At 64.8% G+C, this 25,743-nt stretch overlaps 2 protein-coding genes across 2 annotated transcripts; one reads left to right on the plus strand and one right to left on the minus strand.

The window, feature by feature from the left end:
* The first annotated feature begins 11,925 nt into the window (after positions 1-11,925).
* KIAA1522 (KIAA1522 ortholog) lies at positions 11,926-19,954 on the plus strand. The gene is given in 8 exon segments (XM_040587708.1): positions 11,926-12,141; positions 13,619-13,774; positions 13,987-14,042; positions 15,274-15,391; positions 15,769-15,885; positions 16,005-18,010; positions 18,012-18,900; positions 19,117-19,954. Coding segments are annotated over 8 exon segments (3,423 nt in total). The 5' UTR covers positions 11,926-12,083; the 3' UTR covers positions 19,140-19,954.
* A 213-nt stretch (positions 19,955-20,167) lies between these two features.
* Positions 20,168-25,667, minus strand: YARS1 (tyrosyl-tRNA synthetase 1). The gene is made up of 14 exons (XM_040587768.1): positions 25,596-25,667; positions 25,425-25,489; positions 25,031-25,177; positions 24,743-24,918; positions 24,373-24,502; positions 23,944-24,024; positions 23,503-23,595; positions 23,169-23,304; positions 22,854-22,939; positions 22,251-22,386; positions 21,776-21,870; positions 21,447-21,640; positions 21,164-21,305; positions 20,168-20,953 (listed from the first exon to the last, which is right to left on the minus strand). The coding sequence occupies exons 1-14, from the start codon at positions 25,609-25,611 to the stop codon at positions 20,843-20,845; spliced, it is 1,608 nt and encodes a 535-aa protein (XP_040443702.1). The 5' UTR covers positions 25,612-25,667; the 3' UTR covers positions 20,168-20,842.
* Between the last annotated feature and the right edge of the window lie 76 nt (positions 25,668-25,743).

A 25,743-nucleotide genomic window follows, 5' to 3' on the forward strand; every position in this document is an offset into this window, starting at 1 on the left:
GATTTCCTCCATCCTCTGCCGCCGTGCGGCACATGGTTTGGTGTAAACACAGGCTTTGTGGTTTAGTCCCCAGCTTCTCAACTCAGAGGAGGGAGGAGAGGTGTAGGCAGTGCTGCCCCCGCGCCTCCCGCTCCCCGGGATTGTTCCCGCGCGTGTGTGGGGATGAATTTGTTAATCTGCAAAAGGCAAAGAGTGACACTTCAGAAAATGTGAGCAGCAGGAATCCCCTGGCTGGCCTGAACTGGCAGCGGTGAGCGGCTCAGCGAACAAAGAGAGGTGTGTCTGCAACCACAGCTATTCCACCTGGAGACAACTGGAAGAATTACTCTTGCGAATAACGTTCCATAAGATCCGATAAAACTATTTCACCGGAGTCATATTTCTCTTTAGAGGGAAGGTCTTATTTCATAAGACAATATCATCATTGACTTTGACTCAGGCAGCGATGGGAACATAAGCCGTTGGAAGGTGAGGAGCTGGGCAACGATGAAGTGAAAAAGAATTTCCCTGCCAAGCGGGAGCCAAAGCCCTGGGCTGGTCCCCGTGGCTCCCACCGTGCACGGATTAAAAAAATAACCTTACCCAGCACAGGGAGCTGAGCTTCTGCGGGCTGGAGCTGGAGCTGTCATCGGCAGAGCCGGCCCGGACTCCGGCTTGAGCAGGAAATCGTTTGAAACCCTTCTGGTTATGTATTTCTGTTAATGATTGGGGATCTCAAGTGGGGTTTTTGTGTTACCTTTGCCTCGCTGAGCTTTACTTCCCCGTGAAGGGAACAAGGGCTGAATTCCTTTCTCATTCAGGCAGCTCGGTGTTTGCTTGCTGACGGGAGCAGGTTTAGAAAACAGTAGGAGGGACGGATAAAACACCGGGAAGGGGGGATCCTGCCTTCCCCCGTGCTGGTGCAGAGGGGTCCCCACCGCCCTCTGCTTGGGCTGGCCGGTCCGAGCGAGGGAGCGTGTGACTTTGGGACAATCAATGTGCGTGAAGCAGTCACGCTGCGATGACGAGATCTGTATCTCATGAGCAGCTTCCCTCCTGCTCTGAGCTCCTGGCTGTTACCAGAGTCCTCTTGCTGAATAAAACCAAGGGTTCCAGGCCTGGAGAAGAGGTTCTGCCTGAAATCAGCATCTTTTGCCCCCAGTTTCCCATTCTCACCCACTGGTTTTGTAGCTGTGCTGGGTATCGCGTCCTTGGGAAGCCGCAAATGCTTCCCCTCCCCTGCCATGCTTTCTAAAGCAGGTTTTTGGGCGCAGCGATGTAAACCCAGGTCTGGGGTGAAGGATGAGGGCAGCCAGCTGGCGCTGCAGCCTGTCCCCAGGTTTCAGAGGGATTTGTGTCTCGAAGCAGCGATGGGGCAGCGACGCAGGTCGGGGGAGGCTGTGGGGATGCTGGAGCTACAGCAGGGACTGAAACGTGGGACCCAGGAGGAGCTGGAGCTGGGTTGCCGTGTGGCTGTGAGTTATCCCATCAGGGCTGTTCCAGCTCGGAGAAGCCACTTGATATTTATGGCACACGTGGGCTCTGCTGGGTTCTTGGGGCTGGTCGCCCTGTCGCAGCCCCCTCGGTGCACGCGAGGCTGTGGCTTGCTACGACTGGGGGTGGCGAAGCATCGGCGCCGGTGGTGGCTGCGCTTGCTGGGTAGGTGCTGGCACGGAGGGCATCTGTTTTGGGAGCGGAGGGGGAAGTGTCTCACTGTATCTGGGGCAGTCGCAGCCTCCACCCTCTGCTTTTCTTGCAGGGAGAGAAATAAAAGTGCTTCACTGGGAAAGCTGGCGTGTGTGGCTGCGGAGTAGCCCCCCGTGTCACCGGGGAGGGGGACTGAGTGGCGTGGGGGGTCCATGCACCCTGGTTTGGAGCTGCTGTGAGGGGATGTACACCCCAGGGAGGCTGGAATGGTGCTGGGCAGCGGGAGGAAGCCCTGGCCCGGGCTGGAGATGCCCCTGGCTGACCCAGCTCCTGCAGCCCAGGGGAAAAATCATCTCCCCCAGTCCCTGGGCAGAGACCTCTGATGTATTGCACTTGTGACCATGATGACCTTATTTAATCTCAGGTGCCCTGAGCTGGAAAGGCTGTCCCTTGAACTGGGTACAGTCGGTAATGGGAAACGGAATGGTTTCCCATTGGGTCCCCCGACAGCTCCCACAGCAGACTGGGCAGCAAATGCATGGGGATGCTGGTGCAGCTGCCCTGGTGCCAGGCACTGTCGGTGGCACAAGATGCTCTCTGCCCTGCCGAGCGTGCCTTTCGGGCAGTGAACCAAGCTGGTGAGAAACTGAACCATCAATATTTCCATTGCGGAGAAGGCGACTGAAGTCCAAAGACTAATTTATTGCTGATCACCTTGGGAGGTCAGGGCAAAGCTGCTGGTTGACTTTTAATTTTTTTTTGGGGGGGGGTTGGGTTTTTTTGCATCACCTCCCCGGTTTTGCGCCTTTCCCACAAAGCCTTCCTTCCTATTTATCCCAGTCTTTGATGAATCACCTAAAGAACATAAACATTGCCAGCAGGAATTGCCCACCGCCTGGCCGGCTGACCCCTCTCTGCCCTCGCAGCATTTAATGTTCTAATTAAAAATCAGGAGGGAGAGCGGAGCTGGGGAAGCTGGTGTGCGTGTTTCGGAACAGGCAGTGGCAGGGCTTGTCCGTGCAGCGTGGGCAGCTGTCGGAGCAAAACCCTGGGCAGGGTCTGGAGCGGGGAGAAGCCGGGGTGCACCCAGGGGTGGCATGGCCAGGAGGTGCCGGCGGCGTGTGCCGACATGAACGTGGATGTCCTGGTGGCATGCCTTGCTCCAGAGACAGGAGTGACTGTGGAGAGGGTGGCAGGGGGTTAACATCCACCGACGGGCATGTGGGTGCTCGCCCTGAGCTTGGACCCAGCCCGTGTCCTGGGGCGCTGTGCTCCAGCCTTGGAAGTTCTGTTGGAGCCTTGGCCACGCAGTGCCGGGCTCGGCTGGGGTGTCCCCATGGGGCTGGCACCCCCACGACCCGGGAAGGGGGTTGTAGCCTTGGTTGTCGGAGCCATGCTCAAGGATAAGCAGAAATGGTGGCGGCTCAGCCAAGCGTGGCAAACACCAGGGGAGGTGGGTGCGGGGCTGGCGGCAAGCGCCGTGCTCGGCTTTCCCGACGTCCGGGGACGTCTGGGGAGCGGGGGTCTCCCTTGGACCCCTCGGCTTGGCTGTGGCACCCATGCGTCCCTGCTGAGCGATGGTGCTGGGAGGGTGCTGTGGGATCCCGGCAGGCCCCTCCTCTCTGCCTGTACCATTGGCTCCGGCACAGCCGCCTGCGAGAGCTGAGCTCCGCCGGAGCCGGAGCTGGAGGGATGGGAGCCGGCGGCTGAGAGCCGTCGTCTCCCTGCGGCAGCCCTGGCCACGCCGGAGCCAAGCTCGGCTCCGCCATGTAGCGTCCCGGCCTCCTCCACCCGGCCGTGGTGGAGGGCGAGAGCGGCTGATGGGCAACGTGCACCGCAAGAGGAGCGCGGCAGGCGTCAAGGCCGGCTCCCCCTGGCCCTTTGGCCGCGCCGGGAAGCCCAGGGCAGGTAGGAGCCATGGGGCTGCCGGGGAAGGGGCTGCCGAGGGGTCCCGGCTCGGTCCGGCTGGGAAAGTTTGCCGCCTCCGCTCTCTCCACCCAGCGTGGGGCTGGGCAGGAGCCAAGGCTCTGCGGCTGCAGGTTTTGCTCCACCTGCCCTCCATATGCTGGGGGTGGGCAGGATCAGGCCCCTTGACCCCGGGTGCTGGAGCTGGGGAAGAACCTCTGGCTGCGCACAGGGGCTGCGCCGACATGCCGGGGACAGCCGACAGCCGTCAGCTCGCCTGCGCTATCAGGACGGAGATCATGTGCCGAATTAGTTAACAATTTGTTTTTCTAAGCAGCGTCCCAGCGGTTAGAGCAGGGACCCAGGGCTGCTGGCGTTGCCTTCCTCCCCGGGCTCAGTTCCCGTCCCGTGCCTCAGTTTCCCCCGCTGTGCCCCAGGGAGCGGCGGATCCGGCAGTGTTTGCAGAGAGCACCGGGCTGCTCCCCCCGCATCCATCCTGCCAGCTTTCCCACCTCACCCTGTGCGTGTCTGGCCGCCCTGGCACCCGTCGCTCTGCTTCTTTACACTCTGGCTCCGTGGGCGCAGCTGAAAAGCCCAGGAGGAGGCATGGAGCAGGGGGAGCCCCCTTCTGCAAGGAAGAGGAGCCAGGGAAAGGGTCCTGTGCCTGCCTGGACCCACATATGGAACCGTGAGCCCCACTGGGTGCCCAGTCCCGGTGAGCTCCCTCCACGGTTCCTGCGTCAGAGCGGGGCGATGCGAGCGGGGAAGGTCTCTCGCAGTAACATCGGCCCCATCCCGGGGTTGCTGATTACCCCATGATGTCACTAAACCGTCCCCACCTGGCCATGAGTTGAGGAGGGGACTTGATGGGCATGTGGGCAGGGGACTGGGATCAGTAGAGTGGGGTTAGTGGGACCGACGGGGTGATAACCAGGCGGTTTTCTCCTGCCAGCCCTGTGGGATCCCCAGCCCCGCTGTCCCTCCTGCCCTTGGCTGCCCTGTTTTCCCTGAGCTGTCTGTAGGGTAAACAGGGTCTGGGGGCAACCCCGGGCAGGCCTGGGGAGTGGCCATGGCAAGTGACGGCGAGGCAGGGGCCAGGATGGGGAGACCCCGCAGGCACAGAGGGGGATGGTGCCGAAATGCCCCGGCTGGCAGCATGCGCTCGGCGCCTGGGGAAACTGAGGCAGGAGCGGTTACATCAACTGCCCTTGGCTGTGCAGGGACAGCGTCCCCTTCGCCACAGGCTCTGTGCCGTCCACCTCTCCTCGCTGGCTGGCTGTGGTCTTGGCTCCGCCAAAGTCGTCCTCTCGTCGCGGTCTCCGTGCAGCCAGGGCTTGGTGCCACTGGCCACGCTGTGTTGTGGCTGGGCTCCGGCTCTTCGGCTCTGCTGGACACTGTCCCTCGGCCTCTGCCCTGAGCCACCGCGGTGCTGGTGATGGGGTGAGCTGCCTCCTTGGGAGAGGTGGTTTGGGGGCTCACGTCAGCATCCTTGGTGTGGTCCTCGCCTTTTCCTTGTGCCGCCCCTACCCAGACCTCCGTCTCCTCTCCATCCCCCCACCAGGCTTGGGTGCCCCTTGCCAGTCCCTGAACGGGGCTGCCGTGGGATGCGTGCCAGGTGAAGCCCTGTTCCGTTTCGGATGCCTTGGAATGGGTGCGATGTGGGACTGTGCGGGACAGATCCTGCAAGGCGAGGGCCGGCGCTGAGGCCAAACGAAGGCTGTGGGGTGGAAGGTGCTGAGAAAACATGGGGCAAGTTGTGTTTGTTCTCTGTGGCGGCTCCATGGCAACGGTGCGGTGGCCACAAAGTGAAAGAATTTGCATTGTGTCACTTCAGCATTTCGGAGGGCGCAGCCGGGATCACCAGGATGAAGCTGGGATCACCGGCTGGGGGCTGGGTGCGCCAGCACCCGTCGTCGGATAGGGCCCTGGTTGCTCGCGTCTTGCCCTTGCCCCTCACCCAGACCCTGGGTGCTTCTGGATGTTGGGTCAGAGGCTAATTGCATATGGTGGGCAGCTGGACCAGTGTCCCCCAGTTGCCGTCTCTCCATCCCCATTGGCCCTGCCGTGCCCACTGCCGGCGGGTCAGGCCCGGGCAGGCATCGGCAGCTGCCTTTGTGCTTCTGCCATGTGCGGGGCGACGTGGGCACCCACCGCCTTTCGATCCTGAAGGGCTGGAGCTGTGGTCCCCAGGGACAGGGCTGGCCAGGCGGAGGGCTGCCGGCATCGCTCTCCCTGCTGCAGCCACCTTGCTCTCTGCTGCGCTCCACCAGTGCCAACCCGCATCCCCGTCCTTGTGCCGGAGCGGGGCCTGGCTGGCTCTGGGGTGCATCCCCTCCCCAGGCTGTCTGTGGCGGGAGCTGCTGCAGAAGGTCCTTGAGCACCAGGGAGACTGAAGCATCTTATCGCCTTCTTATCGGGACAGCCCTGCCGGGCCCTGCTGAGTCAGGATGGAGGAACGTGGCAGCCGGCCAGGCTGCTCCCCGCAGAGTCAGTGGGGATGCGGCTGCAGCTGCCGTGGGTCCCCTGGCACCCATGTCCCCATCGGTGGGTGCCGGGGTGGGTGGGAGGCAGGTTTGGGGCTCCCTGGGTCCCCCGGAATCCGTGTCCCTGTTGGTGGGGGTGGGAGGCAGGTTTGGGGCTCCCTGGGTCCCCCGGCATCCGTGTACCTGTTGGTGGGGGTGGGAGGCAGGTTTGGGGGCTCCCTGGGTCCCCCGGCATCCGTGTACCTGTTGGTGGGGGTGGGAGGCAGGTTTGGGGCTTCCTGGGTCCTCCGGCATCTGTGTCCCTGTCGGTGGGGGTGGGAGGCAGGTTTGGGGGCACAGGGGTGATCCGTGGTTGGGAGGCTCCGTAGCAGCAGGCACCTGCCCTAGCCGGAGGGCCGGTGGTGGAGCCCCTTGGCTCTCTTGCCGTGCAGCTCTGGGCATCTTTCTCCTTCGCAGCTCCTCTCCCTGCCAGAGCCACGCTGCGCTGGCTCTGCAAACAGCTGCTGGAGCAGATAAGGGCCTGCCCCGGCGGGGGATGCACGAAGATTTACACAGGCGCTTTCTCCAGGCACCGGCACTGCCAGACTCGCCTGGCCGCATCCTGCTGCCGGCTGAGAGGGCTGAGCCCTTCCCGGTGCCCCCTCCTGCTCCTGGAGCAGGGGAGGAGGTGATCTGCGGGTGTCCCGGGCAGGCAGCTGCCTCCAGCGCTTGGCTCCAACATGCCAGGCCGTGCCCGCTTGGCAGGCGCCCCGTCACCGAGAGGCAGGGATGGGACCTGCCGTCCTGCTGCTGGTTTATCCCCCCACCCCATTTTGGTGGCAGCCCCTGCCCCATCTGACAGCTCCTCTCCCATCTCCTCCCGGGATCCCCCATCGCTGTGGCCGTCGCTTCCTCGCCGCCTCCTGCCAGCGCTGCCGAGCGAGACGCCCACGGGCAGGAGTGGGGTTGGATGCTGCTGGCAGGATGGTGGATCCGTGCGCGGCAAAACCTGCAAGGTCTTGTCCCTAATCCATCTCCTGGGTTTGCTCCTGCGTGGAGCCAAGTACCTGCTGTGACAGGCACGCCTGCCACGTACAGAACACCCTCGGTACCCGGCAAACACGCCGGGCATGACGGCACGCGCCGTGGGGATGCAGCCAGCTCCCAGCACCGTGGCAGGGAACGGCGCAGGCGCTGCGGCGGTGTGCGTGCGAGGGACGTGACACCGGGGGAAGGTGTAGCAGGACTGTAGTAAAGCCGTGGACTTTGGAGGGAGGAGGTGCCGGTGGCCTGTCCCGGTCTGCCGCTGCTGTGGCCTCCGCAGCCCTGCGTGGCTTTGGGGCTTTGCCTACCTGCCTCTCCTGCCCTGCGCTCCCCACCTGCGCCGCTCCCGCCCGGATCCGGCTCCTGGCCGGGGAAGGCTGTTATTTACCTTCAAACCAGTTTGGTGGCTTCTCCAGGGAGGGGACGAGCACGGGGTTGGGATGCGGTGGTGGGTGGTGGGACAGAGGCTCGACGGCTGCAGCAGGGGATGGGGATGGGAGTGAGGCACAGCTGGGCATGGCGGTGGTCCTGCCCTCCCTGCGGTGCTGGGACCCCCGCCGTGGGCTGCTGCCGGACCCTTGCCGGGGTCTGATAACAGATGGGACAGGAGACACCGCGTGTCACCGCACGGGCTGCCTGTGTGGCCTGTGTGGGGTGGCGGTGGGGTCAGGGTGACTTGGCTGTGGCACAGCACCGTCACCCCTGCCATGACGGCAGCCGTGGCCGGGGTGCTGGCCGGTGCCGGTTCCGAGCGGGGTTTCATCCTGCGCTGGCTCCTTTGCCATGGCCCGTTGGCTGGCCGGGCTGATGCAGGGTGGTTTTCTGCACTGTGATTTAGAGGAAGAAAAACGATCCAAGTTTGTTTTCCCATTTGAAATTAATTTTATTTCTGCCTCTGCGTGGGACCGTGTTTTGAGAGGCGAGCCAGCAGCACAGAGCGGGTTGTGTTTATTTGCTTTGTGGAGATGTTTTCCTGGCCGGAGCAGCAGCCCCCAAGTCAGGCTGCAGCCCCTGGGCTGGCAGTGGGGGCTGCCCAGAGCCACTGTAAATATTATTGTGTTCTTATCCCGCCTGGGGAGAGCACGATCCTGCGGCGTGTCCCAGGGCATGGATCCTGTGCAGAAACAACAAGGGCTTGGGGAACGAGGGCGGCCCCCAGGCTCCCTCGCCAGCTGAAGGCTGGGGCGCAGCGGCAGGGCAGGGTGGCACCAGCGGGTGCCAGGTCCCACCCAGGGCCACGGAGCTGCCCGAGTGGAGGTGATGGGCCCAGGGGAAAGGTGGACACGCTCGGGCTCGTAAAGAGGCGGCGTCACTCCCGGCGGAGAGATGCTGGCAGGGCTGCCTGCACCATCCCACCGGCTGGGAACCAAGTGGCCATGCTGCCTGGGAGGGGCTGGTTTGGAGGGAGCAGTGGGGCTGGAGCAGCGACGGGGGCCTTGGTAGCCGTGGCGAGGTCCGTGTGCTGGCTGCTGCGTGGGGGTCTCGGGGTTGGGGTTCATGGTGCCCCCCATGGGCATTATCTCACCCTTCTGGCATCTGCAGCCAGCTCTGCTTTAGTCCCCGAGCCTGGGCGCGCGCCGGGTGGTGCTGGGCAGTGCCTGGGAGCAGCGTGGTGGGAAGGAGCCCCCAAGTCATGGGAAAGCATCACCCCCACGGGGCTGGGGGTCTTCTTGCCTCTGTCTGCACCGCCCCGGCTGCCGGGAGAAGGGAGGCAAGGTCTCCATCCCGCTGAGCAGGAGGACACACGCAGGCAGGTTCTCCTCCCTTTCCTCCCCTGGGGACCTTGCAGCCCCTGCCCGCCCGCCTGCCAGCTCCCCCCTCCTCCCCATTTTTCTCCGGTGAGTCAGTGGTGGTGGAAGGGGCGGGCAGGGAGCTGCGCTGCCTGTTCCCTGCCTCCTGCCGCTGCCTGTTCCCTGCCTCCTGCCGCAGGACCCGCCGCTGTGCAGGGCGAAGGCAAGTCGAGGCAGTGCCGTGCAGGCAGGGATGGATGTTTGCAGCGGAGTCTGGCCAAACCTGCTGCTTGCAGGAGGCTCAGGCCTGGCGAGGAGGGGGACAGGAGCCAGGGATTTCTCCTCCGGCTCCCCCCGGGGGAAGAGCAGCGGCGTGGTAAGCCAGCTCCAGGAGGGAGCTGGGCTGGCGCCGTATCCCGCTTCCAGCATGGCTGGGCTGGGCTGTACGGCCCCGGCTGTGTTCCTTTGGGCTCCCAGCCCTTCCCATTCCCACCCCTTCCCATTCCCACCCCTTCCCATTCCCACCCCGTGCCCTCCAGCCCCTCTCTGCCCGCACGGAGCAGAGCAGGCAGAGTTGAGGGCAGGGTCCTTGGGGTTCCCACCCCCTTCCTATCATTTTGCCTTGCTCTGGGGATGCTTTGCTCCCTCTGGACCATCCCCGGCACTGGTAGCAGCAGATCCCGGCTCTGAGGCTGGGAGACCATCCTGAAGAGAGTAGCCAGCCCTGAGAGGCTGTCGGCTCCTTCTCCGGGAGGATCCCACTGCCACGTGCGGATGAGACACGTGTGTCAGACCAGCACCGCCGAGCCTGGAGGGGACGGGGCAATCCAGGGCGCATCGCAAAGAATGCACGAAGGACGGGGCGCCAGCTCTGACCGGGCATGTTGCTACCAGCACTGGCTGCAGCTGCGGCGGCTTCCTCAGCCCACCAAGAGCTGCAGCCTCTGCCGCAGAGTCAGGCCTCTCTCCCTCCTGGTTTTCCCCTCCCTTTTCCCGTCCCCTTCCCAGTAGGTTTCACCAGGCATTGACGGCGCCGGGGCGAGGCTGTCTGGGCGAGGAGGATGCGGTGGCGAAGGCTGCAGGGAGTAGGAGGAGAAGCGGAGGCTGCTCTTCGCATGCCACCGCGCTCCCCAGCGTCAGCCCTCAGCTCCTCCGTGGCCAGGCGGCGTTCCTGCCCCAGCTGGCCCATGGCCACCATGCCCTGCCCGGATTATCCTTTGGGTGGTGGCAGCCGGCGATGGTGAGATCCTCCTGCCCTGAGCCGCGGAGGTGTCACACTCAGGAGAGGGACGCGTGTCTCTGTCAGCAAGAGATGCGCTCGAGGCCCTTTGGGTCCTCACAGGCGATTGAGTATGAACAAGGAGGAGGAACAGGGACAGGCTGTCTGCTGGCATCTGGGAATGTCATCACAGCCCCAGGCAGCAGCTTCCACCTGTGCTGCCATCAGACCTGTGGGGTGAAGCTCAGCTCCACCTGGGCCCTGGATGGGCAGCACAGGGTGGGGACTGTCCCCCTTTACCCGTGGGGGCTCGCAGAGCTCCCAGTGCTGTACAGGGGGGTCCCAGGTGCAGCCCCATCTGTGCCAGCAGAGCTGGACACACCGTGCTGGGGGGCTGGATCCTTCCCTGCGGAGCCAGGAGCGGTGTCACTCGTGGCTGTTTGCCCACCGCCAGCCGTGGCCTTGGCTGGGGCTCGTGATGGGCTGCCCGGAGAGGAGAGGGCAGCGTTCAGTGCGGCACGTGGCTGCCCACTTTGTGCATCCTCAGCCCTTTAATTATGTCCCTTTTCTACTTGCGCTGTGAAAAGAGCCGGGGAGCGTCTGCCTGCAGCCGCCGGCACCTTCTGGCTGAGCGCATGGGCAGCGGGACTGATCCTGCCCGTGCTGGAGGCAGGGTGCTGGGTTCTGTGTAGCAAGGGGCTGCAGGGCGCTGCTTGTATTTGCTGTTAGGGACACAGAGGAGGTGCAGGGGAAGAAATCCTCGCTGAGCCTGGAGCTGCCTGGCTGGGGACGCGGAGGTGCCCTTTCAAGGTCGAACTGTCCCTTGGGCTGCGCGTTCAGTGCCCGGGGTCTGGTGGGACCCTCGCTCTCTGCGTTGGGTAATGCTGCTCCATCTGCAGCCCCCTGTGCTGCTGCAATACCCACGGGGGGGGGGGGCAGGGAAGGAGGGTTTGACATGTCAGCTGCCAGCTGGCACTAGGGTGGCCCTGCCCGCTGGGTAAATACTGGGAGCTCTTCACCTTTTGGGGTGAAATACCTGTGGATGGGTATTCAGGAATTTCCTGAGGTGCTGGGCACCCAGGGGTGATGGACAGGGCACATTGCCCCGCCGCCTGCCAGTGGCACGGGGCTCCCCAGCACCCACCACGCAGCACCTTGTGTGGCGAGGACGGGCACCCGTCAGTGCCACGGTCTGTGCCAGTGCCTGACCGCCCAGCGTTTCTGCCCCTGCCTTCACCTGCCCTTGTGCCAGCAGCTGGAGCTACTGGTTAGACTGGTTGGAGATCTCGTTCTCCCCCAGTGCCGCCAGCTCTCGTGACCATGTGCTGGATGCCCTGTCCCCGAGGACAAACGCCCTTGGCTCGTGTCCCCCTGCTCTCCCTGGCAGGGCTGGGGGGGGGCTATGGTGAGCACCCGCTCCTGGGGGGCACTGGGGACGATGGAATGCTGGCACCCTTGGCTGTGGTGTATCAAAAGGGCTGGCGCTCACTGGTGGAAGAGCCTCCTAGCCCCTCCCAGTTGGCTGTACTGGTGTGGAAGCAAGCAACTGGTTTATGGGGATGGTGTGCACAGTGGGGGGCGAGCGAGCGAGGAGGGTCTGGGGAGGGTCCCAGGCGTGCAGATAAGGGGGGACTGGGGAAGTGCTGGCCCTGAGCCTGGCAGAACGGGTGCCGGTGGGCCGTGCTGTGTGTGGAAGGAGGCGGGAGGGCCGGGGGTCAGCGGGGAGGCCAGAGGAGGGGCCCCCACTCGCCTTCTCCCGTGCCTGAGGAGCGCGGTGGGCGCAGCTGGGGCTGTCCCCCCCCTGCCACCGCGCAGCCGTCCCCGGGGTCGGGCTTGTCCCCGCACACCGGCCGGCAGCTGCGCCAGAGCCTCTTCGCCCGGCTGAGCATCCTCCCGCCGGCTGAGCATCCTCCCGCCGGCTGAGCATCCTCCCGCCGGCTGAGCATCCTCCCGCCGTGCGGATGAGGACGGAGAGAGGGAGCTGGGGGCCGCCGGCATCCGCCTCGCTGGCAAACGGCTGGGCGAGAACCACCCCGGCACAATAGGCAGAGGCTTTGTGGGGGGCGGCGGCGCCCCCAGACCCTCTTCCCGGCTACCATGGTGGTTTTCATGGGCAGGAACCTCTCCTCGCTTCTGGCTTTCTTCAAGAAGAAGGGTGAGTGAGCGGGAGGGAGGGAGCAGCGCCTTGTCCTTACACAACCCCTGCCTGCCGGGACCCCCGCCTGCCCAGCACCGGCTGCTAGCCCACCCGCGGCGGGCAGGGGGGGGGGGGGGGGCTGCCATCCCCGGGGAGAGCAGGGAAGGTCACCCCAGCCCTGGCCTTGTCCGCTGGGAAGTGAATGGAGTAAATCACTGCGCTCCTCTCGCCGGAAGGCAGCCGCGAGCGTGCCGGGGGGTGTCGGGCGAGGGGCTGCCAAAATGGGGGGAAGAAAAGGCTTGGGGGACGGGGACCGTGTTGAGGCTGGGGGGGGGGGTCTGGGGGTGATTTGTGTCCCTTGTAGGGACCCTGCACCAGCACAGGGGTCCCCTGCGCTGCCACCCGCTCTCCCGGCCTGGCGGAGCCACTGGTGCCCGCGCCGGTGCCGCGGAGGCAGAGGCCGGCATGGTGGCATGGCGCGGCAGGGCGGGCCGGCTCCATTGTTCATGGCCTGCTCCTTTGTGCGCCGGAGCCGAGCGCGACCGCCTCGCCGCCTGCCTGGGCTGGCCAGGAGGGGACAGGGGGGACAGGGGACAGGGGATGGCTGTGTGGAGCCGGCGATGCCCAGCACCAGGTGTCCATGTCCCCAGGGTGCTGCCGCCAGCCTCGCTGGTCTCCCGTGCTCACCCTTCCCTTCCTCAGCCCGAAATTGGTTGTTTTTTGAGGGCAGGAGGGATTTGAGGCTTGGTGGCAGGCACGGCGCGCGGGCAGGAGCAGGCAGGGCTGTGCCGGTGGTGCCTGGCTGGGTGGTGCCAGGTGCAGCCCCCCGCAAGCACCCGGAGCTGCTCGTGGGCACGCCAGGGTGCCGACGGTGGTTTGCAGGGAGGGGGCTGCAAGGCAGGGTGTGGAGGGCCCCCCGTGTTGGCCCTGGCATGGCATATGGGGTCTCCGGCATCTGGGGGGGGCTCAGAGCAAGGATTTGGGTCCTCTGCGGTCGCTGTACCAGGCTGTGCCTCAGTTTCCCTTGTCTGTGCAGTTCCCAGCCTGCCTGGGCACGGGGTGAGTCCCTGCTCTTGGGGTGCTGTGCAAGGCCTGGGATGATGCAGCCCTCCAAAGGGAAAGTCACCGTCTTTTTATCCCCGTTTAATCCCCCCGTGCCGCCCCTTCAGCCGCCCGCAGCCCCACACAACTTGCTGCCTCACTTGCTCCTAACGAAGGTGCCGTGTCCCAGCTCCGCTCGGGCCGGCGGGGAGAAAACCCCGCGGCTCCACGGTGGGGACAGCCCGACTCCGACATATCGACGGGCCGGGCAGAGCCACGGGAGGCGATTTCTTGCACAGCATTTCCAGCATCCAGTTTGGAGATGACCGGGATAACGTCATCCTAGGCTGGCTGTCGTCACCCGGCTCGCTGGGGTGGCATCCTGTGGGTGGGAGCGCATCGGTGGGAGCGGGGCTGTGTCCCCCCAGCCGAGCTGACCCCTCTATCTCCACAGGCGCTGCCAAGGGCGAGGCGGAGAAGCGGCTGAGCGTGCAGTACACCGCCGGCGAGCCATGCCCCGACAACGTCTTCTTCCCCAGCACGCGGCCCCCGCACCTGGAGGAGCTGCACAACCAGGCTCAGCAAGGACTGAAGTCCCTGCAGCACCAGGGTAGGTGTCCCCAACCCTGGGGTGGCTCGGGGACACGGTGAAGGGCACGGCCGGCCGGCCCCAGCTCCTGGCTGGCTGGGCTGTGTGGGCGGCGCGATGGGGCTGACCGGAGTCCAGTGCCGGGGCTGGCAGCAGTGGCTGGAGCGTGCGGGATCACTGCCGGACGCCCCCGGCCCCCCCGGGGGGATTTACCCCCTGCCTTCCCTCCGCAGAGAAGCAGAAGCAGACCAAAGGTGCCTGGGACCACGGGGACACCAGCAGCCTCCAGGTGAGCCCTGCTGAGGAGCCGGCTGTGCCCCACAGCACTCTCGGGGTGCCCTGGGGGTGAGGGGACACAGGGCAGCCCCTCTGTCCCCCCTGGGTGGTGTCTGGGGGCAGATGGGGGACCAGCCGAGACTGTAGGACCATGGCCGGGGGGGTTGTGGGGCAGGAAGGGGCTGTGCATCCCTCAGTGTTGTCCCTTTGGCCCCATGACGAGGTGCTGTCCCTGTCCCCCTCCTCAGCGTCGGGCGTGTCCTGTCCTGCCCTGCCCTGGGGGGCTCTGCCCAGGGAACCCCACCGTGCCCACATCCCCGTGTCCCCTCGATCCCACCCCACCAGGCAGCCCCAGGCGAGGTGGGGTGATGGGACAGCATGACAAGGACCGTTGGCCGTATCCAGCCTGGTGGCCAGGCCCCTCCCTGGCTGCTGACGAGGAGAAACTCCCACTCTCTTGGCCGAGCTGGGCTTTGCCGCTTCCCCGGGCTCTGACCGCGCTGCCGCTGCCTCGCCGCCCATGTTTGCTCAAGCCGCTGCCTCCCGCCGGCCTTTGCCCCCCTTCACCCCTTGGAAGCGGGGGGCCGGGAGCCCCGTGGCGGGTGGAACCCCGGGGTGAGCAGCGGCTCAGGGTGGCGCAGTGGCGGGGCTGGGTGGTGGTTCACGCTGATGTGTCTCATCCCAACCTCCGTCTGTGCCAAGAGATGCTTTGGAGGGATGGGGGGCTGCGGAAAGCTGTGCCCGTCATGGGGCTGGGCCACCCGGTGGGGCATGTGTGTGCCACGGGTCCCCGGCACGGCCACATGGCTGCCTGCCCGCCCCCGTGCTCGTCCCGCTGCCCTGCCTCGGCCCCACGCCCCCCTCCCAGCCATGGCAGCCCTCCAGCCCCAGCTCTGGGGCACAGCAGGGCTCGGCGCAGCCACGGGGCCATTTCTGGCTTGGCACGGTGGCGAGGCCGGCGGCTCCCTCGGGTGCTGCTCCGGTGGGCTGGCCCCCGGCTCGCCCGCTCCCTGGGGGGCTGCGAGGCCACGCGGGGTCCCTGGGGCTGATCCCGGCCCCGCTCCTGGTGGGAGGACTCTGGATGCCGGCGTGGCTGACTCAGCCTTTGGCCCTCGGAGAAGCTTTTGTCTCGGCAGTGCTGGGCTGCGGAGTCAGTTTGCGGCGAAGAAGGGGCCTGGTGGGGGCCGGGGCAGCTCTGTCCCCGCAGCCCGGGGTTCACCTGAGCCCGCTCTGTGTCCCCACAGTCCTGCGCATCCTCGGAGGATGACAGCGTGTCCTTCCGGAGCCGGGCGGCCTCCTGTGCCACAGACAGCACCTCTGAGGACGCCCTCTCCATCCGCTCGGAGATGATCCAGCGGAAAGGTACCCAGCCGGGGGGCTGGGGGATGTGAGCCGAGGGGGTGCGAGGTGGGCTGGAGCGCGTGGCAGGAAAGCTGGGCTCTGCGTTGGCGTGGCCGCGAGCCAGTGCAGGGATCTGGGGCCCTTGGGGAGAAGAGAGCAGCTCCGGCTGAGTCAGAGCATTGGGACTGGGCGAGGGCGACCGATGGATGGACACCGTCTCCTCCCTGCTGGGGCTGCGCGGCTGTTTGGCAGCTGCTGGAGCCTCTCTGGGCTGTGCCGAGCGCCAGAGCCCGGCTTGTCCTGCAGCGTCTCTGGCAGTGGGGGGGTGCTGGAGGCACTGGAGATGCCCTGGCCAGGGCCCCCCACATGCTGGCTGAACCCACTTGTGCCTCTCGCAGGTTCCACCTTCCGACCGCATGACTCCTTTCCCAAATCCTCGGAGAGGGCTGGCAAGAAGAGGAAGGAGAGGAGGACGACGGTGCTGGGCATCCCCCATCATGTCCAGAAGGAGCTGGGTAAGCACTGGGGGCAAGGGGGGATTTTTAGGGTCTGATCTCGTTGCCCAGGCTCTGTTTGCCTTGGCTCGGTGCATCTGCCTGGGGATCACGCCGGGTTCATCTCTCCCTGCTCCCAGGTCTCAGGAACAGCCGGGAAGCCAAGGGACACCCCGAGGCTGATGGGCGAGGGCAGGCGGGGCGCGGGGGCAGCCAGGCACCGCAGCCCTTGCTGAACGGTGGGCAGGTCTCCGGCGATGCCATCCGCATCCCCACCATCGACGGGAAGCTGCAGCCGCTGGCTGTCACCAGGGGTGCCCGCGTCTGCCTGGGAACCTTGGAGGAGGCAGACACGGCCCTGCAAAAGCACATTGACTGCGTTTACTACGACGACACATTGCTAGGGAGGAAGACGGCGGCCAAACTGTCACCCATGGCGAGGCCAAAGTCGCTGGCCGTGCCGGGCATGACCACCAACACCCACCCGGAGCTGCTGAGCCCCGTCATGTCCATCTCACCCCAGGGCACCTACATGTCCAAGATCATCCCCAACGCCATCCTGCCGCCCATGGTGGACGTGGTGGCCCTGACACGGAGCAGCGTGCGGACACTGAGCCGCTGCAGCCTGGTGTCATCCAGCCCGGCCTCGGTGCGCTCCCTTGCCCGCTTCTCGGAGCGCAGCACCCGCAGCCGCGAGCCCTCCTCCTCCAGCGACAACTGGAGCCACTCGCAGTCCACGGAGACCATCGTCTCCAACAGCTCCACCATCTCCTCCCAGGGTGGCTCCGACCACCGGCAGCCCGAGGCGGGGCCGCGCAGCGAGGATGCCACGGCTCGCTCCAACACTGACCAAATCAGCGTCTACAGCTCCACCAGCTTGGCCAGCTCCTGCTCCAAGCCGGCCACCGGCCCCGTGCCAGTGGTCCCCGGGCTCCTGGCCGTGGGGGGCAGCAGCGGCCGGGCGTCCCCTGCCTACAGCACAAGCAGCCAGGCGGAGGGCTCGGACACAGGCAGCCTGGCCAGCGAGCGCTCCTCCGCCCGCAGCGTCTCCCTCAGGAAGATGAAGAAGCCCCCGGCCCCCCCTCGCAGGACCTACTCGCTGCACCAGAAGGCAGAGGGGGAGCCCAAGGTGCTGGGGCTGCCCCCCAAGCCCGACCGGCGGTCCCAGCGGGAGAGCAGCATGCCCTGGTCCCCACACTCCGAGCCCTTCAGCCCCACGGCTGAGGATGAGGTCTTCTCCCCATCATCGCTGAGCGAGACCAGCAGCCTCCGCTCCGAGAGCCTGGCCGGCACCAGCTCCCCTGAGGCCTCGCGGGGCAGCCCCGGGGTGACGGTGGTGCTGAGGGAGCCCCAGGCTCAGCCCAAGTGGAGCTGCCCGGATGGGTCTGACCGCACCATGTCCCCTTCCAGCGGCTACTCCAGTCAGAGTGGGACACCTACACTGCCTGCCAAGGGGCTGGGACCCCCAGCTGTGTCCCCGGGCAGGGCTCAGCCCCAGAAACCGGAGCGGGTCTGCTCCTTACAGTCGCCTGCGCTCTCTGTGTCTTCCTCCCTCACCTCCATCTCCTCCTCAGCCTCGGACCCGGCTCCCCCCGAGACACTGCCGTGCCGCTTGGACCGGTTCATCATCCCGCCGCACCCCAAGGTGCCTGCTCCCTTCTCCCCACCGCCCACCAAGCTCCAGCAGCCCGTGGCCCCCGCCGGCCCCCTCCTCCCCTCACCAGACCCACCAGCACCCAGTACTGTCTGCCCGGAGCCCTCAGCCAAGCCCAACGGCAAGTCACCACCGCCATCGCCGCCACCTGCCTACCACCCGCCTCCCCCGCCAGCAAAGAAGGTGGAGGAGAGCCCCCAGGCTGCCAGTGAGACCCCCGCTGACACCGCCTGGCCCCCGCCACCCCCGCCAGCCCCTGAGGAGCACGACCTGTCCATGGCAGACTTCCCCCCTCCGGATGAAGCCTATTTCTCGAGCCTGCCCGATGCCACCCCGTCTCCGGCAGCTGAGCAGAAAGCGACACCGAGCCCAGGGGCTGCATCTTCCTCCTTCTCAGCCGCCGTCTCCTCACGCAGCCAGCAGCAAGGCCCGCCGCCGGCCGGAGCACCGCAGCCGCCTTCCCTCACCAAGCCCCCTCCCGAGGCTGCTGTGCCCCCCCCCGCCGCCGCCGCCTCTCCCCCCACCCTCAGCTCCGGCTCTGCCGCCCCAAATCAGTCTTAAGAAGGCGGCCAACGGCCCCCGGGCAGACGCCAAGAAGGAGCCGGTGTCGCGGAGCAAGAGTGGCCCCGTGCCCAAGGAGGACGCCAGCCTGCCCATCGTCACGCCCTCACTGCTGCAGATGGTGCGGCTGCGCTCCGTGAGCGTCGAGCCGCCCGCCGGGGCCGGGGCCGGTGCTGAGGAACGGCCGGCACCCCAGAAGCCCGTCCGCCGGTCCCTGTCCACACGGCAGCCCCCTCCTGCCAAAGACGCGGTGCCTTCCAACCAGCTCCACCACGCCGTGCACCTCAAGGCCGCTGCCTTGTCCACCGGTGAGGCTGCGGAGAAGCTGCCGGGCAGCAGAGCAGCACTGCCTGGCACCGAGGGGCCCGCCGGGGACGGCCAGCTCTCCCCCAGGCACAAGTCGCCGGCCTCCACCGCCAGCTTCATCTTCGCCAAGAGCTCCAGGAAGCTGGTGATCGAGACGGCCTCGTCCCCCGAGGCGCAGGCTGACCTGAAGAAGAACTTGGTGGCCGAGCTGATGAATTTCTCGGGCCAACGTTCGGCAGCCCCGGCTACTGCCCAGCAGGGCCCCGGCAAGGCGCAAGCCCACCGAAAACCCAGCAAGATCCCCCCTCCGGTAGCCAAGAAGCCTTCGCTTGGCCCCGGGCCGGCTCCTTCCCCCCTGAGCCCGAAGGCGCCGGGGCTGGAGGCACCGGGCTCCCCCGTGCTGGATGGGAAAGCCAAGGCCGTGCCGGTGGACGGGAGCAGGACTAAGAGCGAGCTGGCAGGGACGGCGGCCTCGGGGACGGAAGGCAGGAGCACCACGGAGCCGCCGGCACAAGGTACGTGGGATGCGGGCCCAACTCAGCCCCGCTGCGGGCTGCTGCTGCTATCGGTGCTCGGGCTCCTGAGCTGCAGGCTCCCAGCCCAGCACACAGGCCGTGCTGGGGTGGCGCTGGGACAACTGGGAGAGCCTGGCCGTGGGACCAGACTTGGGGCAGGGCTGGGGACAGCTGGGGCTCAGGGTGCCTGATGGGCTCTTCGCTCGTGCCTTGCAGATGGACGGGGAGAGACAGCCTGAAGGACGAAGCTGCAGGACTGGTGCCCCCACGGACAGGAATCCAATTCTCTCAGGGACCTGGGCAGGTCAACAGACGAGTGTGGAACTGGCAACTAACTTAATACAGGAAGCAAACAGCCTTAGCCTCCACGGCCTTGATGATATTTATGCAAAAATGGTGTTGGTTTCACTTTCCTAAGTACTACAGCTTTATTTTGCTTTTTTTTTTTTTTTTTTACTGGACTCGAGGCTGGTGCCGAGCCAGCACCTCCTCCCTGCTGAGCTGCCGCTTGGTTTGCGTATGGAGCCGAGCAGCCACGCTAAGAGGAGCGCAGGGGCCGAAGATGCTGGAGCTGGAGCCGCTCTGCTCCCGGTCAGCCGGGCCCGCGAGGAATTGAAGCACTTTGGACAAGGGAACAGGAAGGTTTTGGCCACAGCAGTTCCCAGGGGAATGCGGGCAGGAGCAGCGGGATGGGACGGACGCGCTGGTCAAGGGCTCCAGCCCTTGATGGAGAGGCAAGAGGGGCTCTCGGCCAGCACCGCTCTCCTCACAGCAGTGCAGGCTGTGGGCACTAGCCCACTGCCCGGCATAGCCAGCCCACAGCCGTGCTGGCCCACAGGGTGGAGGGGGAGCCTGGCTGCCCCGCGAGATGGTCTTCGGGCCCTGGGGTAGAGCCTTGATTTCTGTTTCTGTAAACTCGGGGTCATTTTGATTTCTTTGATTGTAAAAAAAAAAACAAAACCAAACCAACCAAACCAAACCAAAAGCAACCAACCCTCTGCCGCTGAGTAGCTGCTCAGAGCTCTGTACCTGGCTGGTAAAAATGATGACCGAAGCTTGCTGCCTCCTGTGCTTCCTGGCTTACGGCCACAGCCTTGCCACGCGTGCCAGCTGCCCTTCCCGGCGCTGTCGAGCTGTGGGGCAGGCACAGACCCCCAGCGGGCCGGCTCCCGGGTGGGCAGGGGGCTTGGGCAGCACTGAAACAGCAGCAGAGCTGGCTGCCAGCTCAGCCACCTCGCCCCGGACAGACAGGCACACCCGGGTGCAGTCAGCTTGACATTTTATTTGGGTTTACGACAGACAGATGGTTCCCGAGTCAGTGTTTAAGGCCCACGCCCCCCGCCACAGGCTCAGGACGGACCTACAAGTGCTGCCTGGGCTCCTGGCCAAAGAGCAGCACCAGCAGCGGCCGTGGGCGAGCGGAGCGTGGGGCAGGGGCTGCCCGGGCAGAGCAGGGGACGGGGCCTGCCTGGCTGCCAGGCAGCTGCCCCCAGCTCTGTTAGCAGCAACACAGGTTTGAGCAAGCAGCCTTCCCTTTCTGCCCTCGCGCTGCAGTGCCCACACATGCCATCCCAGTCAGGACCAGTGGGCAGGGCGTGCAGTCTGTGGCACAACTGGGAGAGAGCCGATGGCCCCAGTGTAGAGCCGAAGGCCACAGGCACAAGTCACACAGGTCCCTTAGGTGTGGTGCCACGGCCAGTCCCCGGAGCTGGCCCACAGCTGAGGCACGGACGCTGGCTGGGCAGCCCCAGGGCGACGGGGATGCTGGAGGCAGCTCTCCAGGTGGGAGGTGGCAAATTCAGTCCCAGAGCCCCCAGGTCCCGCAGGGCCGAGCGCCCCGCTTGGGGCACTGGGGAGGAGATGGCAGAGACCGGGAGGGAGAGCCTGGCGGAGGTGGTGGAGGGGGCCAGGCAGGAGGCGTGAGCAGCGGTTCTGGTGCTTGTTAGCTGATGCTCCCACCCTTCAGGCTTTTACAGGAGACTCTCCCCAGCTTGGTCAGGAAGTTTCTCTCCTTCCACTGGGCGACACAGTCCTCAGAGACGCGGAAGTCGGCCTGGGGAGCAGAGCAGAGCAGGGGAGGTTTGTCTCCTCCACGGCTTTGCTGACAGTAACAAACAGGGGGGCACAGAGCGACAAATAGCTACTTTGGGGTCACCCAGAGGTGGGGACAGGGGCATTATGTGGCCCTAAGCACTGCCCCACTCCATTCTTGGAGCCCCAGCTACTTCAAGTTGTGGCCCAGCCCCTCAGCACAGCTCCTCACCTGCAGCTTCTCAAAAACCTTCTTCTTCGGCTTGAGCTCGTCGTCGGGCTCCCCGCCCTCATAGCCCTCCACGTAGACGCGCTCCCCGGCGCAGCACCCGGCCGGCGGGTCCAGGGGCTCCACCTGCCGCGGCTCCCCCACGCTGCAGAGGGGTGCGGAGGAAGCAGAGTCACCCCAAGGCAGCACCCACCTGGCCCCTCAGCACTGCCGGGCTCTGGGGCAGGAGAGGGGGACCCAGACCGTGCCCCTGGAGGGGTGCAGCCCCAACGCCCCCCTCCCTCACCTGGAGGCACACAGCACCATGCCCTGCGACTCCACACCCCTCATCTTCTGGGGCTTGAGGTTGCAAAGCAGCACCACCAGCCTGTCCTGCAGCTGCTCCTTGGGGACGAACTGCACCAGGCCGCTGACCACAGTGCGGGGCTCAGCCTCGCCCACGTCGATCTTCTCCACGTACAGGCTGTCGGCATCTGGGTGCTGCCAAGCAGAAGCAAGGTGAGGAGCAGAGAAGGGGACTGGGGTGGCAGAGAAGTAGGGTGCAGACACCCCGCCCCTGAAGTGCCCACGTCACCATGTGGGAAGGTTACCCCCCTCTCCCCGTTGTGCCCATACCTTTTCCACGCTGATCACTTTGCCGACACGGATGTCCAGCCGGGATGGGACCACGTTCTCTGGCTCAGAGTTCTTGGTGCCCTTCTCTGCAGGCTCTGCAGTGCAAAGGGAACAATCACACCACTCAGCATAAACCCAGGGAGCTGGCCAAGCCCTGGGAGCGCACAGTGACCTCCAAATGATGGCCCTGGGGCCTGCTAAATTCCCTGATTGTCTGTGTATCAGGAAGCACAGTCCCTCCTCTGCTTTGCTGGCCTCTCAAGCACCAGAGAAGCGTGCTGGCGTCTGTCCTCTCTGGGGCAAGCAAACAGCCCTGGCACTGGCCTTTCCTCACCCCCCCTAATGCTCTCCGGGGCTCCTCTTGAGACTGAGGTTTCAGAACTTCTCTCTAACATCAGCCCCTGGAGGGACACTCTCCCACCCAGCCCTGCGTGGCCAGGGCCCTCACTTCCCCCAGCTCCCAGCATCTCCTTACTGGCTTTGGATGGGTTGGGATACGCTGCGTTGGTCAGCTGCTTCAGTTCCGGGCTGTTGAATTTCTCTCTGATGGGGTCAAGTAGTTTGTTCAGGGCCACTTCCACCGAGTTCTTCAGGTCTCCAGGATGGACGACCTGCATCATGACAAACAGATGGGTTCCTGCATGGAACATCCAGGGCAGGGGGAGCAGCTGAATGTGACTCACCGATCTGAGGCCAGACAAGGCAGGGTGGGGAGATGAACCCCAACCTTTGGCCTAATTCCCCCTCGGACACCAAAGCCCCTCTTCTGGACACTTTTGCTTGCAGCCTCAGCTGGGAACAGCTGAAAACAGCGAAACTGCTGCTCTGTTCCAGGATGTGGCTGACGTGGTCCTGTCCCACACCAGGACAGCTGGTGCCCCCACAACCTTCATCCATCCTCTCACCTTCAGGCTCTCCCGGCTAGGAGCACCCTGTCACCCTACAGCCACTGGGCCACGCTCGCTCCACACCTCTTCCTGGTGTGGATTTCTATCTCCCACAGCTCCTCAGCGCCCTGCCAGAGAGCTCTCGGGATCCTCAGGGACAGGGAGAGGGTTCAGTCCCTCCCAGCACTCACCTGCTCAGCAAAGTCTTTCTCCAGGGCCTCATAGGCTGTGTAGGTTTTGTTTCCTCCCCATTTTTCCTCTCGTAGAACGACAAACTCTGTGACACAAGAGATTTTAAGGCTCAGATTAACTTAGGTGAAGACTCACTCCCTGCTCTGCCAGAAAAACCACCCGCCCCACTTTGCCCAAGAGCTGAGGGGGACCGCAGCAGTGGCTGGGGAGGTGGCACTCAGGGGCAGCTGGCTTCAGGGGACACACGCTCCTGTCCCCTCCTCTAACCCACAGGAAAAAACAGACCCAGTGCTCAAGCAAGGTGAGCCCCTCACCTGATTTGAGGGGAAAGAGGACGTGCTTGATGAAGGAGAGGACACCGTTGTTCTCCACATTCCCTGGTTCACAGAAAGCCTTCTTCAACTTCTTCTTCACATCCTCCTTGCGGTCCAGAAGATCAATCTTTGAGTCCTGCAGGAAGAAATTTCCACAGCCCTTTACCCAACCTCCTGCCCAAAAGAGACAACTCATGCTGAAGTTGCTGCTCTCAGACCCCAGTGTGAGTGGAGAGAGAAGTCACCTTCTCTTGGAGCGCAGCCTCTCTGCCCCCAGCCATCAACCTGTGCCTCCCCCAGAACCCCTGACCACAGCCACTATTCAGGGACCAACCTCTTCTGATGAGCTCATTTTGCTGCCTGTCAGACCAGGAACCATCGGGTTCATTAAGTGGACGCGCTTGGCATAGCCCAAGGAAGGAAGGTACTGGGAAAAAGCAAGAAAGCAAGTCATGGACAATCCTCTTCTGAAGATCAGCTTTAACTCACAATCCCCGTTTGCTCCCGAGTCCAGATAACTTGGGGACCCAGAGTAATGGGACTATTGTCCAGAAAGCTATCGTTGAGTTCCCAAGGCACAGACAGCCACAGCCAGGGATGCGTGGCAGCACACTAGAGCCCTGCAGATCATGAGAGCAGCAGCAGGAGCTGTGAAGAGCACAATGGTGCCAACCGTAATCACAGACACGCTTTTCCCAGTGGATCTGTGAGTGTTTTGAGCCACTGCCCCAGGCAGCAGCACTGCAGAGGGCTCAGAAACACCCCAGTTCCTGACCTTCTCTGCAAAGGTGAATATCTTCCTCTGATCAACTCCTCCAAACTGTGCGTCAACCTTGAGGTACTCCTCATCCAGGGCCTGTGGAGAGACACACATAGCCTTGAGACTGGTCCCAGGACTTCACACTCTGGGTGTCCTCAGTCTTCAGAGATCCTGCCCATCCCCCAGCATGTGCCCAGCCTCTGCCAGGGCACACCCACCCTAGGAAGGACAGGAGCTCTCCAGACTGCCTGCTGTCCTGCAGCTGGCCAGAGCTGCTGTAAAAGCAGCTCTGTGCTTGGGTTATGTGTTGTGCTGCTGCCAGGTGTAATACTGGGGTGGAGTATAACGACCTTGGCATTCAGCCTCACGTGTCCCTGCAGTCCTGGCTTCGCCCAGCACCTCCCTGGCCAAGAGGCTCTGCTGACCTGCCTCGCCGCAACGCACCTGCAGGCCTGGGTAGAGCAAACCGCTCAGCAAGGGGTGCTCCACCTGCTTCACCACCTCCGCTCCCGCCTTCTTTGCATCGTGCTGTGTCACCACAGAGGAGAGGCGGTACACGTCCAGCGTGTACTCCCTGTGGGAAGGGACAGCAGTTAGCACTGGTGAGGGGGACATCTTTTAGAGCTGCTTCACACAAAAACTGGTTCTGGCCACGAGAGAAACCGAGGCCTGGAGGCACCTTCACTTGTTTCCCTGAATGAATGACAGTGCCTGGGAGCAGACTCAGGAAAAGCGCAAGCTCGCAAGCTCAGGAAGAGCTGAGCCCCAGGTCAGCCTTCCCCTGCCCCAGAGGGCCAGGCGCCCCAGGACTCACTTGCTGAGCTGGTAGTCAGTGCCTCGGACAAACTTCAGCTTTTCCAGGGGCACCCCAATGCTCTCCAGCATGGCTTTGATCACGTTCTCATAATAGCGGGTGCGCAACTCCAGCAGCTCCCAGGGGGCCTTCATGTTGTCTAGGTAAGCGTGGAGATCAGCAAAGAGTATCGTCACCTAGCACGGAGGGGGACAGTCAGTGCCGCAGCAGTCAGGGGAAATACACGTACCGCCCAGTAGCATGGTAACACAGTCCCGCAGGGTCCGAGCTCCCAGCCTGGCCCCGTACCTCACACCCGGCCTTCAGGAAGTCTGCGATCTTGGACATCGGCACGAAGTAGGCCACATGCGGCTTGCCCGTGGTGGCGGTCCCCCAGTAGATCTTCAACTCTCGCTCCTTCAGGATGGCCATAAGCTTATCCTCCCCCAGCACCTCCTGTGCAGGGCCAAGACACACATCTGGCACGGCTGAGCCTGCCCGGGAAGGCGCTGGGGCAGGGCGCGGGCAGGCCGGCAGCGCTGCTGGAGCTGAGCCCTGGCTCCGGCCCACCCTGCACACAGCGTGTCCCCGCGGCTCCTTCCGGCTCCTGCAGCTGATCCGGGCCCCCTCCGCTACACCCAGGGCCTGCCAGGCCCCGATCCTCCCCCGTGGCCTGCCCCGGCCGCCCACCGCCCGCCGGTACCTGCAGGTTCCGTGTGATGAGGTGATACTTCTCCTGCGGGCCGGGCGCGGCCTCCATAGCGGCGTCTGCAGGGAACGAGACAGCGTTACCGGCGGCACCAGCCCCCCGGGAGCCCCCGAGGCCCCGCCCAGCCCCGAGGCCGCCCCGCTCCCCCGGCCCAGCCCCACCGACCTTCCCCCGGTTGCATCAGCCCCCGCTCGGCGCTCGCCTGCCGCGCCTGGCCGTCACTTCCGCCGCTCGAGCGCCGAGCTGCCGATGAGGGGGGGCGTGGCCGCGGTCCGCCAATGAGGCGGTGCCTCGCGCACAGGGGGCGGGGCTG

Source organism: Falco naumanni, chromosome 3, assembly GCF_017639655.2.
Source record: "Falco naumanni isolate bFalNau1 chromosome 3, bFalNau1.pat, whole genome shotgun sequence".
NCBI lineage: Eukaryota > Metazoa > Chordata > Aves > Falconiformes > Falconidae > Falco > Falco naumanni.

Bases quoted from the DNA above. Each gene is read 5' to 3' on its own strand.
- YARS1 (XM_040587768.1), bottom strand. The intron at 24,503-24,742 runs GTGAGTCCTGGG...CCCTTCCCACAG, and splicing joins ACTGACTACCAGCTCAGCAA to GGAGTACACGCTGGACGTGT. The intron at 24,025-24,372 runs GTGCGTTGCGGC...GTCTCTCCACAG, and splicing joins TGCTCTACCCAGGCCTGCAG to GCCCTGGATGAGGAGTACCT.